Here is a 12,393-nt window from a genome sequence, read left to right on the forward strand (position 1 = left end):
TCACGGCACGGGGCCCGGCGGGCGTCGGGGAACAGACTCCCGAAAGACGACGTCAGGGCAGAGTGAGGAGGGGGCTGTGTCCGGACCCGCACCCCGAGCCGCGGGGCAGCGGGGTCTCTGCCTGCTCCTCCGGGGCCCCATCCAGCGGCACCTGCAGTGGCTGAGCGGCGTGCCTAGCTTCTCCAAGCCCCAGGAGCAGCACGGGCCCGCGGCAGCCAGGAAGGGCAGCAGGGTCATGGTGGGGAGCTCCTGCCCGGCTCCCCACACGGCAGCTGCAGCCTCTGCACCGGCCCCTCCTTCCTGCTCCCCCTCTGGGCAAAGACGTTGGCACCGGTGCCTGGAGGGGCCGGGACTGCTCCGCGGAGCCCACCCCCAGCCCACGGCCCTAGCTTACACATGTGACGCTGAGGAGGGTGCAGGGCCAGCCTGCAGTGCTGCTCTCGGCCACCCAGCGCATGGTCACCGCGTCCGTGGCGACGGGCTGTGACTCCGTGGGCCAGACCGGGTCAGGGCTGCTCGGCCGGCCAGCCCATCCCCACCCAGGCCCCAGTCACACCACAGCCCCACCCCAACCCCCAGGCATCCCTCCCTCTGCCCCTGTTCCCTCACCTTCTTCCGGGAGTCTGGCAGGCACAGGGAGACCAGCACGCGAGCCCCGTGCTCCCACACCAGCTCCCAGAGCTCTGTGGGCCCCGGTCAGCATGACGTGATCGCGGCCAGAGGGCCCGCCCTGCAGAGCACAGGGTGTCCCCTGCGCGTCTCAGCTCTAGGACCCCTAGCCTCCCAGCCCCAGCCCCAGGAAGCACCAATGGCCCAAGGGCATGGTCCCACGGGGAAGAGCCAGGCTTCGGGCATCTCTCCAGCAGGGCCATCCTCTGCCGGAGGGGACGGCCGGTGACAACAGCCATCTGCGGGACGAGGGTAAGGGTGAGGCTGCCGGAGGTCCCAGCCTGGCCGACGCCCAATGCCCCGCCCACCCGCAAGCCCACTGGCACTCACGGGAGGCCATGCCGTCCTGCCCACGGCCAGGAGAGGGCATCGCAGAGCCGGCCTGGTCCTTGGCCTGGAGCGGAAGCTGGGGAGGGTGATGGGCAGAGGGGCACCACGAGACAGGCCACAGAAGTGGTGGCATGAGGGGACCCCGCGTCGTCGTGCCGCCCGGCCCGCAGCCACCTTGTGCTCCCCCAAGAAGCCAGCGTCGCCAGATCACGCCTGGGGAGGAAGCTCCGCACGGGGATGGGCTGCGGCCTGGGCGGGGCGCGGGGCGCAGGGCGCGTCGGGGGTGCCGGAGGCTGCCCAGCTCCCGCTCTTGGTCTCCTCGGCCCTGCGTGGACGGAGCTGGCAGCCTGTCGGTGGGAGGGACAGGGACCCTGCCCCCCACCGGGCCAGGTTCCCGGTGCTGCACGTACTCAGAGGTGCCAGGGAGCCCCTTCCAGGACCCTGCTCAGGAGGCAGCCGTGCAGGAAGATGTACTGGCTCTGGGGGGTGGGAAGGGAGGCGGTCGGCTGAGGGACCGTGGCCCAGCAGGGAGACTTCCAGGCCCTGACCAGCCAGATGGCCCGGGGCAGGGGAGGGGCTTTGGGGAGCCTTCCCGTGGGGTCCCTCTGCATCAGAGCTGGCAGGGGCCCTCCTACCTCCCACCCCCGGCACAAAGGGAAACAGAAGCCCCGATAGGAGGGTGAGTGTCCAAGCCCCTCCCCCGGGGTTCTTCCCTGGCCCCTGGGGACCCTGTGGCCCGGCCGTCTGCCCCACCCCCTCCCAGGGTCTGCAGCCCACACGCCTTGCCCTCACCGGGGTCTGGATCATGAGGGGCCGGTGCAGGTGCAGCGAGCACACCGTGTGGAATACGTCCACTGTATCCTCCTCCCCCAGCTGCTGCAGCAGCCCTGACAGGGCCACAAAGGTGTCCGAGCGGCCCATGCCTGCACTGCAGGTCAGAGGGCCCAGGGTTGTGAAGCGGGGCCCTTCCCCAGCCCACCCCGCCACCCGCCACCTGCCCCGCCTGCCTGCACCGGAACGGGCCCCCCTCCTCTCCCGAACGGGGTCCACAAAGGCCAGCAGGGAGCTGGGGGTCTCGGGGATGCTGTGGTCTGGCCGGGTGGTGAACTGCAGCTGCTTCACTGTCCACTGCAGTTGCTGGGCAGCCCGGAGGCTGGGGGGCAGAGGAGCTGCTTCTCCGTCCCCTCCTAACCCACTGTCCTCTGCTCAGCCCTCATTCTGTCACCAGGTCTTGAGGGCGGGGTGGTGCCCCCCACACTGGGATGCTCCCCTCAGCTTCTCCAGCCTCCCGGGAAGTCTGCCTGCAGGGGTCCCAAGGGGGACGGGGGCACTGCTGCCCCAGAAGGACACAGCCTGGGATGGCGGATGGGGCCCAGGGGTCTGGGGTGAGCGGGGGCCCTGAGCCGGGTGCAGGGCAGGGCAGAAACCGTCCCTTCTCACCCAACTTCGGATGACCCTTAGCCTTCCCTGTGCTTCCCTACCCTCCCTAACCTCCAACCTCCTGGGCAAGGGGGAGGCCAGGCGCCCAGGAGGTGAGCTGACCTTCTAAGGAGTCACAACCCCTCGCTCGCAGGTACGCACGTGCTGCATCTGGAAGTCCCGCGCGGTCCACTCGTCCTCGGGCTCCTCGGCCAGGAGGTGGACGATGTGACCGTGGGTGACAGGGGTGGAGTCGGCTGGCCAGTGGTGCTCACGTAGCACCTAGGGCCAGAGGGATGTGGGCCCCCCCATCACTGCCACCCCTGCTGTATCAGCACCTCCCACCCACCTGTCTGTCTCCGCCACCCTGCTTGTCCGGAAGCCTCTCTCCCCCGGCCCGGCCCTAGCACCTCCACCCCCAGACCTCTGTGTGACCCCTGGGACTTCCAGGCAGCTGCCGGGCTCCTGTGCAAACTGCATGGCCTTACTTAGGACCACCTGGCCTGGCCTCTCCGCTCCAGCTGGAGGGGCTCAAAGGTGTTATCCCAGGGCCCCGCACGGAGCAGGGCACAGGCGTGTTTAAAGCAAGGACGCAGACTGGGCCTGGAGCAGGAGAGGGTGGTCTCGGTGAGAAACAGCAGAGGCAATGGAGGCGAGTCCAGCTGGGAGCCTGGGTTCCTGGTCTCCTTCCCTGCCCCATCCTGGGCGGCCTGGGGACCCCACCAACCCCCAGGCCTCACCTGGCCTCCCAGACCCACAGCTGGTCCTGTGGGGAGAGCCTGCCACCTGGTGGCCACCCCGGGGGCTGTGGCACGCTCACCCGCCCACTCTCCATGCCCACCGTCAGCATGACGACGACCCGGACCTGCTGCTCCCACGCCAGCTGCCAGAAGTCCTCCAGGGTCTTCTTCAGAAGCCCCTGGGTGGTGATGAACTCCTGTGGGCGGGTGTAGCCCTGGGGGCGGGCAGGATCACGTTAACTGGGGCCCCAGCCCACAGCCACGCATCCCACGGGTGATCTCTGGGAGTGAGGACTTCGTGTGCAGGTCGATACGTGTGCACACACGTGAACACACGTGCGCCAAGGACCCAAATCAGGAGGGTGACTTGGAGACAGCCCCACCTCGATGGGACGATGACAAGACACCGATGGCCCCGAAGTAGCCTCCCCAGGCCACCCCTTCACCACCCGACCCACACCACCTGCATTTCTCCCAGGGCTCCACTGCCCACCCAGCTCCCCGAGGCCAGCACTCAGTCCCTCCTCCAACAGCCCCATCTGCCTCTCCTGCCTCCACCCGATGACCCCGCCCCACTGTCCACATGCACCGCCCGGCTCTTCTCTGGGTCTGTCCAGCTGCAATGTCTGCCCCTCCTTCATCACTTATCAGGATTCTGCTCATCCTTCAAGAGACCAAATGCCCCCTCCTCCAGGAAGCCTTTCTTGATTCCTAGGTGGACTAAACGTTCCTTCTTCACGAGCTCTGAGCACCACACGTGTGCCCTTATTACAGCACCTGTCACGCCGTGTGGCAGGTGTCACACACACTCACACACACACACACACACACACACACACAACTCCTGCTCCTTTGAAGGTGGGAATCCGCGTAGCCCAGCCCTGCCTCCTGCGGTCCCAGCACAGCGACCAACACACAAGACACACAAGCTGGCGGTCTTCGTGGACGGCTAGGGCAGGACAGCGTGTCCTGCAAACCGGGCCCCTCCCGAGTGGACGCCGCAGCCAGCGCGCAGGCGGCTCTACCTGCTGGTGGATGAAGCTGGTGTTGACGTAATGGGAGTGAGGCTCTCCGTCCAGCGGGGTCAGCCTGACCCGGCAGCGGTCATCTGCAGACACTAAAAGCCGCGCATTCAGGGCGGGCACACGCAGCGCCTCCTCCGGGCCGAGCTCCGGCCCGCACACCCCTGCCTGCCATGCTCACAGGGCAGCACGAGAGGGTAGCGGTTCTCCTGGTGTCGGCAGGGTGCTCGGCCTCCAGCCTAGGCTGCCCCTTGCCCACCTCCTTCAGCTCCTGCAGAGACGGGGGCCGAAGCAGACCCATGTCACCCCCACACCAGGGGCGGGGTCGTGCACAGCTGGGGCCCCCCAGAGCCTGGGGGTGGCAGAGGCCTCACCTCGAACTCCTGAAAGCCTGGTGGGCACGGGTGCTCTTGGCCTCGTAGCCCTGTCGGAAGCTGTGGGCAGGGATGGGCCAGTGGGTCCACCTGGGGGAAGAGGGTGTGCAGAGTCCTGCCCTGGGCGCCGGTAGGGGCCAGAGAGAGGGGGCAGGACAAACAGGACCACACTCGGAGGAGGTGGGCATGAGTGTCTGAGGCCCCGACCCCGGGTCCTGAGGATGGCTCTGGGCACAGCTGCTCGCAGCGCCGCTCAGGGTGCGGCCGAGAGAAGGAAGAACAGTAGCGATATTGGGAAGACTGCGAAATCCAACGTCGGAGAGAAAGAAGGAGACGGAAGCGACTTGGCCTGCAACCGTCCAGATGGTCAGTCGGGGACCGAGAGGACGGGAGTCTGGAGGCAGAGGCTGAGGGCCTGGGAGGAGCCGGGGGCCCCTGGGAGCAGGGTGACGAGGGTGTGACAGCGGCTGAGGGCAGGCTCAGCTGGGGGGGCGAGGGACGCAGTCCCGGGGAGACCCCGTCATCACCGAGCCTGTGGAGGGCGGGCCGCCTGCCCCGCCCCACAGGGGTCGCACACTCACCGCAGGTTGTAAGCCACCAGCTCCTGGGAGCACAGGTTCTTCTCCAACCTGCAGAGGGTGACGGGGCCTGGGAGGCAGCCTGGGGCTCCCCCAACACGCCGGCCCAGCCCTCCCCGCCGCTCACCTCCGCCCCTGCACTCGCCTCCAGCACAGCAGGCCTAGCAAGGCGCCAAGCGCAAGGCCACTGCCCGCTGCGACACCCACCGCTGCTGGGAGGGGCTCTGTGGACGGAGACGGAAGGGTGAGCTGGGCAGCCCCGACCTGACACCCCGTGAGACACACCAGCCTCCCCTGGGCCCGAGACCCCCTGGGTGGAGGGCGCAGTGACAGCCCTCACCCTGCAGAAGGAAGTCCCAGATGCCGAACCGAGGCCAGAGAAGGCTGCCGGGGGACCACCCTGGACGGGCACCGAGAACAGCCTGTGAGCCCTCCCTGCCCCCAGCTCCTGAGCAGGGCCCCCCCAACACCCTTGAGGACGAGAGGGCGGAGGCCTGGCCCCGCACCTTCTGGAGCTGCTCTGTCCAGTACGGTCGCCACGTGCCCCGGGCTACTCTACTGAGCCCTTGAACCGGCGCGGCTCCAATTTCAGATTTGCCACAGCATAAGCTACACACAGGATGTCAAAGTTTTACTGATTGAAAAGAAAAGGATGTAAAACCTCTCATTAATCATTTAAAAAACTCGATCACGTGTTGATACGATATTTTTAACATCTTGGTTTAAATAAAATGTGGCTGAGATTAATTGCACCTGTTTATTTTTCTCTCTTTAACATAGCAACTGGGAACCACAGATGTGGCTCTCACTTGTGGCCTGCCCTATGTTCCTACTGGTCAGCGCTGCTCCAGAACACGGTGGCCAACCGGGAGCAGCATGGCGGAGGGAAGCCTCGCGGGAGGGCAGAGCGATCACAGCAGCAGCAAACCGTTTCCTCAATGCCTGTCTTGCCCACTACCCCCAGGCCACCCAGGTCGGGGCTGCCACCAGGAGCACCTCCTTCGCTGGCTCTGGGGCTCCCAGCTCTGTGAGGCAGGACAGGTCCCCGCTGGTAGCTGAGCCTCAGAAGGGACCAATCCCCACCAATCCCCACCCCAGGACCCAGCTGGAGTCCTAGCTGGGTACCCACCTACCTGAGAAGGCTGAGAAGGAGATGAGGGGCTCAGAGCTGTACCTGGTAAAGGCTGCAACACTGAACCTGTCACAGAGGGGCAGGACCTTCCATTGCGGGGCGGGAGGGGGGGCGGTGGCAGGCAAAGAGGGCCGCGCCCCTCCCAGGAAACTGAGTCATCTGAGACTTCAGAGCGAACTCCACCCTCTCCCGGCTTCTCTCCTGCCTCCACTGCCCTATTCTGAGAGCAAGAAGCCCTAGAAACAGGCGCCTGGTATCCTCAGTGTAGCCCTAGCAAAGTGAAAGAGAATCCATCCCCTGCTTTGCTGAGAAAAGAACCATGTGGCAGGTGGGCATTCCCCTTTTTGCCTTGCCTGCCAGGAAGCTCAGTCAGAATAGCTCTACTGACCCTCCTGGACCAGCACATGCTCTCTCTCTATGAATCAGTCCAGCTCTTCTGTTCACACAGGTGTAAACAACCCATCAATGAAACTCTCAGTGTCTCCCCCTCCCTTCAGCCTTGGCCCTCACCGATAGTGGGAACTCGGCCTGAGCTGCCCATTACAAACGTCCTGGGTCTGGCCACAGTCCTCTGTTCCCACAGGCACCATCCAGGACGTCGGCACGGCCCAGGGCCCCGGGTAGAAGGGGCTGGGGAGCAGGGCGGCCAGGTAGGCGTCACGTCCCCCGTAGTGGTGGTCGTACCAGGTGTGGTTGATGGCGTCACAGGGAGGCCGTGCCGCTAGGAGAGGAACGGGGAGGGGGCGGGGCAGGTGGGCAGTGGGGTGGGGGCTCTCCCCGCCAGAGGGGCTTGTTCTAGACGTGCCCGCCCCCGTTAGTATACCAGGCCCTTCCGCCAGAACGTCCCAGTCCCCCTTCCTGCGCCAAGACTCCCGCCGGCCTCAGACATTTCATCTCACCCGTGTCAGCGCCTGGGCCCCTTGCCACCCTGCCAGGCAGTAGCCAGGGTCCCTCACCCGCCTGGGCCGGGACTCACGCGGCACGTTAGCGGTGGCGATGACGCCATAGCTCTGGATCTGCCCGTCGTCCTCGCCAAACATGCCCCGGGATATCAGCGCGTCCATCCCCATCTCAGGCTCCAGCTGGGGGCCTCGGCCAGCTCGGGGGTGTGGGGTGCCAGGCTGGGGGCGGAGGGGGAGAGTGAGGCCCTGACAGTAGTCCCCAAGGGCAGGGTCATGCCTGCAATGGCAGCTGACTGGACGCACAGAATCCAAACTGGGCTGGGTGCTGGGCACAAGCCCCGCAGGGGGTGTCAAACGAGTGTGGCGTTGGGTCAGGGTCGGGGCCGGGGCTGGGGGCGATGGGGGAGGAAGACTGAGGGAGCAGAGCCTGAGGCCAAGGGGGCGCCTACCCTCGGCAGCAGTGGCACACACCACGGTGACTTCCCGGCCCCACAGGCCGTTCCTGCCCTGCACGGAGAGGCTGAGGCGGTAAGACGTGGCGGGCTCCAGGCGGGACAGCAAGAGGGCATCCCCAGAGGTGTTGGCCTGGAAGACGAGGTGGGCGTCCCCTCCTGCTGCCAGCTGCTCCGTCACCACCGGACACATGTCCACGTCCCCCTTGGGCACCATCCAGGCCAGGGCCAGGCGGGCGACCTTGGGCTGGCACTGCACGTCCTCCACTGGGTCGGGCTCTGCGGGTTCAAGGGTTCCACATCGCGTGGGAGTCAGCGCAGCCCAAGAGGTGGTCAAAGTCAGAGGCGCAGAGGGACCGGGCATTTCTGTCCCTGGAAAGGGGCAGCGGCCACAGGGAGAAATAAGGTCTCCTCGGGACCTGACGCCCATCTGGAGAGCGAGGGGCATCCCGAGGGCGGGTGGGCACGGCACACACCCAGACGAGCAGGGCTGGGACAGGATGGGCAGCGCTCAGGGTGCTCTGCTCCCCCTGACAGACGCCGACGTACCCACGGGCAGCAGCACCAGGTGCGTGGAGGCCTGGAGCGGCCCCGCCGGGCAGAGCACGGACAGGGAGAGGTTGAGTCCAGGTGTGCGCGGCACACTCCGTGCCCCAGGCGGCCGCTGGCCCAGGCCAGGCTGACCACAGCACTGCCCGCCTGCATGGACACCAGCAGCTTGGTGGGCACCAGTGGGGCTGTGGGGAGGAGAGCAGGACGCCTGTGACCCCACGCAGGGCCCTCGGGGTGCAGGTGGGACGGGCGACTGGGGGGCAGCAGTGCCACCGAGAGAGGGAACAGGGGTCCAGGGGCGGCCCTGCTGCTGCTCCTCCCCTGGCCGTTCCAATGCTACTCACAGGCCCAGCCGGAGGCGCCGGCTGTCGCCACACGGAGGGGCCCGGCCTGTGCGACCACCTGCACCTTGTACTCAGTGCCCGGAGTCAGAGCTGAGAGACTGGCACCATCCACCTGGGCCCCCACGGGGCTGGAGCCCACCGGGACGCCTGCCTGGTACAGGGTCCCCCGGTAGCCGTCCCGGCCCCACGGCGTGTGGACCCAGGATGCCCGGGGCTGGGGGGCTCCTTCACTGGCCACACTTACCAGAGGGGGGGCGAGGGGGGCTGCGGGGACAACAGGGTCAGGGGGAGAGAAGGGAGGTGTCATGGCCTGAACTGTGTCCCCCCAAATTCAAGTTGAAGTCCAGACCCTCAGGACCTCATAGCGTGACTGTATTTGGAGATTCGGTCCCTAAAGAGGTGAGGAAGGTAAAAGGTCATCGGTGCGGGCCCTGACCCAGAGGGGCTGGAACGCAGACACTGAGGGACAGCCGTCCACTCGCCGAGGACTCTGCCAGCCTGGGTCTCAGACCTGTGGCCACGGAACTGGGGACGCCTCCCCCGTGCGGGGACTGGGGACTTGCTGAGGGCAGCTCTAGTGCGGGGTGAAGAGCACAGCCCCGATCATGGCTCCTTCCTCCCGAAAGGGCCCCACTTGGCCCTCCACCCTTGGCCCAGTCGCGAAACACCGGTTCAGGTGACCAGTGAGAGGAGATTCTACCCGTGGGGAGGCAGACCGCCTCCCGACTTCCCCAGACAGCAGAGCACAAGCCCTGGCCATGCTGAGCGAGCGCATCGATCACCGCTCTCCCAGCCAGACGGGGCGGCCAGGGGGTTACACGCAGAGCCTTTTCCGGGCCCAGCCCCAGCTCTGACAGCCCCCCGAGTGGGTGGATAGGTTAAAGGGCAGGCAGTGTCTGGGGTCCAGGCGGGGCCCCTCCACCCTCCCCTTGGGCCCAGGGCCTGGGGTCACCTGGTGGACCCCTCCTTTGTAAACTGAGGCTCAAAGAGGCACAGGCCCGATCTGGGTCTGAGCCAGTCAGAGCCCCTGGCCGGAGCTTTCCCACCCCTCCCAGGCCAGTCCGAGGTCTCAGGGTCCTGGGAGGGGTAGGAGGGCAGGGCGGGCAGTGGGGGCCACCACACTGGAGAAGGATGACGCTGGGCAAGGAGACCCCGCTGTTGCCCGGCTCCACCGAGCAGGCCTCGGGCCTCTGGGAGGGGCTTCCTGGCCCAGCCTCCCGGCTCTGGGCCTCCGGGCCTCACCGTGTGACCCGTCCTGTACTTCAGGAACTGTGACCCTTCCTGGGGCCCCCCAACCCCCCCTTCTTTCTGGGGTTGTTACGTGGCCAGGAGCGTGGACCCTGGGCCACACGGCCCGCACGTGAACCCCGACGCCCCACTGAGGACTGAGAGCCTGCCCTGTGTTTGGCTTCCTCCTCCGTGAGACGGAGGCCTCCTGGATGTTGTTTAAGTGAGGGAACACTGAGCAAGGGGCCCGGGGGGCCTGGCAGCCAGTCTTCTGGTCCACCCAGTCCCCACCTCCCCGCCGCTGGTCATTAGAGAGCTCGAGGGCCCAGCCCATGTCACCGCCCGGGAGCAAAGCCCAGGTTCTGCCTGCTTTCCTGGTGCCAGAAGGGCCAGGCCCCGGGGGCTCTCGGCCAGGGCAAGGGGTGTCCTGGTGCCCGAGGGAGCAACCGTAGTCAGCCCAGCGGCCTGCTCACGGACCACAGGGAGGTCAGGGCGCCGTGCAGCCCCTGGGACCCACTGAGCAAGGGTGGCCTGTGAGGCAGGGCCATGCGGAGGGCACTCACGTGTCCAGCCTGTGGCACTGGTGCTGCTGCTCTTGTCCAGCCCCTGCAGGGTGGACAGCCACGCCAGGAACTCGGTGCCCGGAGCCGGCTGGGCCCAGGAGAAGTCTGTGCCTCGGGGGCCAGGGTCTCCTCACCCTCCAGAGCCAGGGGGCTCAGGCGGTACAGCCACAGGAGGAAGCCGTCCCTGCCCCCGACGGGGGTGGGGGGTGCTGCAGACAGCCCGCAGGGCAGGGGGCTGGGCGGCCAGGCCCAGGCTCAGGTTGGCGGGAGGCGCAGGGACTGCGGGACAGGAAGAAACAGATTTGGAATAACCCAGCGCCCACCCCTCCTGCTGCGTCGTCTGCTCCCTGCTCGCTGGCCTCCAGGCACAGCTAGCCACCAGGCTCCAGCCCGCTCCTTCCTTCCCTCCCAGGAAAACCTCTTGGATGACACGGTCTCCGCCCTGATGCCTGCGCCCCACCTGCTTCCCAGACCATCAGCTCCTGGAGGATGACGTCTGGTCCACCTGGTCCCCACCAGCACCCAGCGCCTGTGCCTCGCACCCGGGACACGGGGCTCCAGCTCAGCCACTGACGTTTGGCCCCCACCTCCCAATCTCTCTCTGTCTCTCTTCCTCTGTCTCCCTCTCTCTCTCTTTCTCTCCCCAACCTGAGGGCCTGGGTCCACACTTGCCCCTTGCTAAGGCCCCTCTCTGCTCACCCTACTCAGACACACACGCTTCTCGGCCCACCTCCTTCCTCTGGGAACCCTTCCCTGACTCTTTAAGGTGGCCCTTCTGTAAGCCCTGAAGAATTAGCCGGAACCACATACAATTCCCCACAGTCCTCAGTTGTAACCCGTGAGAACAGAGCTTCACGTGCTTCAGATACACCGTGAGTATTCTCTGTGCATCTAGCTTACGCTCTGATGTATAAACCAACACGCGTTACTTCAACAGACACATAAACCGTCTGTTTACTCGGCAGCTTTCCTTTCTAGATGGTCTTCTTCATAACCGTTAGCTGTAGCGCCTAACCCCATACCTAGGAATGGGAGGCATTCATTAAATATTTGTTGGAAGGATGGATGGATGGCCGACCAGATGGCAGGAGGTGGAGAATGCTTGCAAACAGATTCACGAGCGGCCCCACCTTGGATGGACGCACGGCTTCTGAGCCAGGAACACGGCACACAGAGGGCGGCGTGTGAAGGACATCGGTCCCCACCGCCACCGCCCAGGCTGGCCCCCCAGGGCCCACAGCCGGGAACTCACGGGGGCAGGCGCTGGCCCTCTGCCCACGCCCACACCCACATGGTGTAGCAGGAGCCAGGCACGGGGCCCCTCAGCGTCAGGCCGGAAGTATCGGGGCCCAAGGCGACAAGACCGCCCAGAGAGCTCTGGCTGCCCTCCTGGCAGCAGCTGACCCTGTAGGCTTCCCGCTGCCCTGGTGCTGGGGCCCAGCCAACGGTCAAGTCAGAGGGGCTGCCCCCTGCCAATGACCTCCGGTAACTGTGGTGCCAGGGGCCCTGGAGAGAGGAGCGGCTTGGTAAGGGGGCCCTGCAGTATCTGTGGGGCTGTGATGTCCCCACCCAGATCTCCACCCCGAGGCAAAGCCCCCCAGCCCTAGACCAGGGTCCGCGGTGGCTGGCACTCACCTGTGTGACTTATGGTGCTCAGGGGGTGTTGCCTGGAGAGGGGACAGTGTCCACTGTCCCCTGAGTGGGCCCCAGGTCCCCGGAGAGTGACCTGGGTGGCACCAGGTGGCCCAGTGATGTTTCTGAGGAGGCTGGGGGCTCCCTGGGTGTAGGGCAGTACCTGGGTCCCAGGATCCCTGCCGGCCTCCAGCCTGTCCAGGGGCAGCTCAGTACCATTGCCTTTCCGGCGCTGGGCTGCAGCATCTGGAGGGGGTGTGGTCCCTGGAGAGTGAGGACTCACACGTCTCCTGATGCAGGTGCCCCTGGGCAGGACCCCAGCCTGTACCCCGCCAGTGCAGACTCCCCTCCAGCCAGGCACTGGCCTGGGTCTAGGCGTCATAGGGCCCGGCCAGAACCCTCAGCTCTAGAGCATAGTGTCCAGCGGGCAGGGGCCCCGGGAACGTGGCATTAAGGG

The 12,393-nt window shown here is 66.3% G+C and overlaps 1 protein-coding gene across 1 annotated transcript in view; it reads right to left on the minus strand.

Moving 5' to 3' along the window:
* The window catches only part of LOC307175082 (receptor-type tyrosine-protein phosphatase V-like), a gene marked incomplete at both ends in the record, with an annotated part of 16,679 nt that continues 4,286 nt past the window's right edge, over window positions 1-12,393 (minus strand). The window contains 36 exon segments of the mRNA XM_079899927.1: window positions 1-236; window positions 239-311; window positions 395-505; window positions 610-694; window positions 696-730; window positions 832-908; window positions 1,000-1,075; window positions 1,213-1,324; window positions 1,420-1,478; window positions 1,792-2,136; window positions 2,581-2,700; window positions 3,239-3,373; window positions 4,184-4,266; window positions 4,362-4,391; window positions 4,394-4,451; window positions 4,555-4,571; window positions 4,574-4,674; window positions 5,136-5,183; window positions 5,260-5,356; window positions 6,266-6,330; window positions 6,775-6,985; window positions 7,241-7,376; window positions 7,378-7,385; window positions 7,616-7,897; window positions 8,168-8,254; window positions 8,257-8,355; window positions 8,515-8,778; window positions 10,305-10,409; window positions 10,412-10,511; window positions 10,513-10,583; window positions 11,435-11,454; window positions 11,557-11,771; window positions 11,773-11,810; window positions 11,940-12,182; window positions 12,280-12,307; window positions 12,311-12,393. Coding sequence (XP_079756053.1) covers window positions 1-236; window positions 239-311; window positions 395-505; window positions 610-694; window positions 696-730; window positions 832-908; window positions 1,000-1,075; window positions 1,213-1,324; window positions 1,420-1,478; window positions 1,792-2,136; window positions 2,581-2,700; window positions 3,239-3,373; window positions 4,184-4,266; window positions 4,362-4,391; window positions 4,394-4,451; window positions 4,555-4,571; window positions 4,574-4,674; window positions 5,136-5,183; window positions 5,260-5,356; window positions 6,266-6,330; window positions 6,775-6,985; window positions 7,241-7,376; window positions 7,378-7,385; window positions 7,616-7,897; window positions 8,168-8,254; window positions 8,257-8,355; window positions 8,515-8,778; window positions 10,305-10,409; window positions 10,412-10,511; window positions 10,513-10,583; window positions 11,435-11,454; window positions 11,557-11,771; window positions 11,773-11,810; window positions 11,940-12,182; window positions 12,280-12,307; window positions 12,311-12,393 — 3,953 coding nt within the window.

The sequence above is a fragment of the Stenella coeruleoalba genome (genome assembly GCF_951394435.1).
Source record: "Stenella coeruleoalba genome assembly, chromosome: 1".
Classification (NCBI taxonomy): domain Eukaryota; kingdom Metazoa; phylum Chordata; class Mammalia; order Artiodactyla; family Delphinidae; genus Stenella; species Stenella coeruleoalba.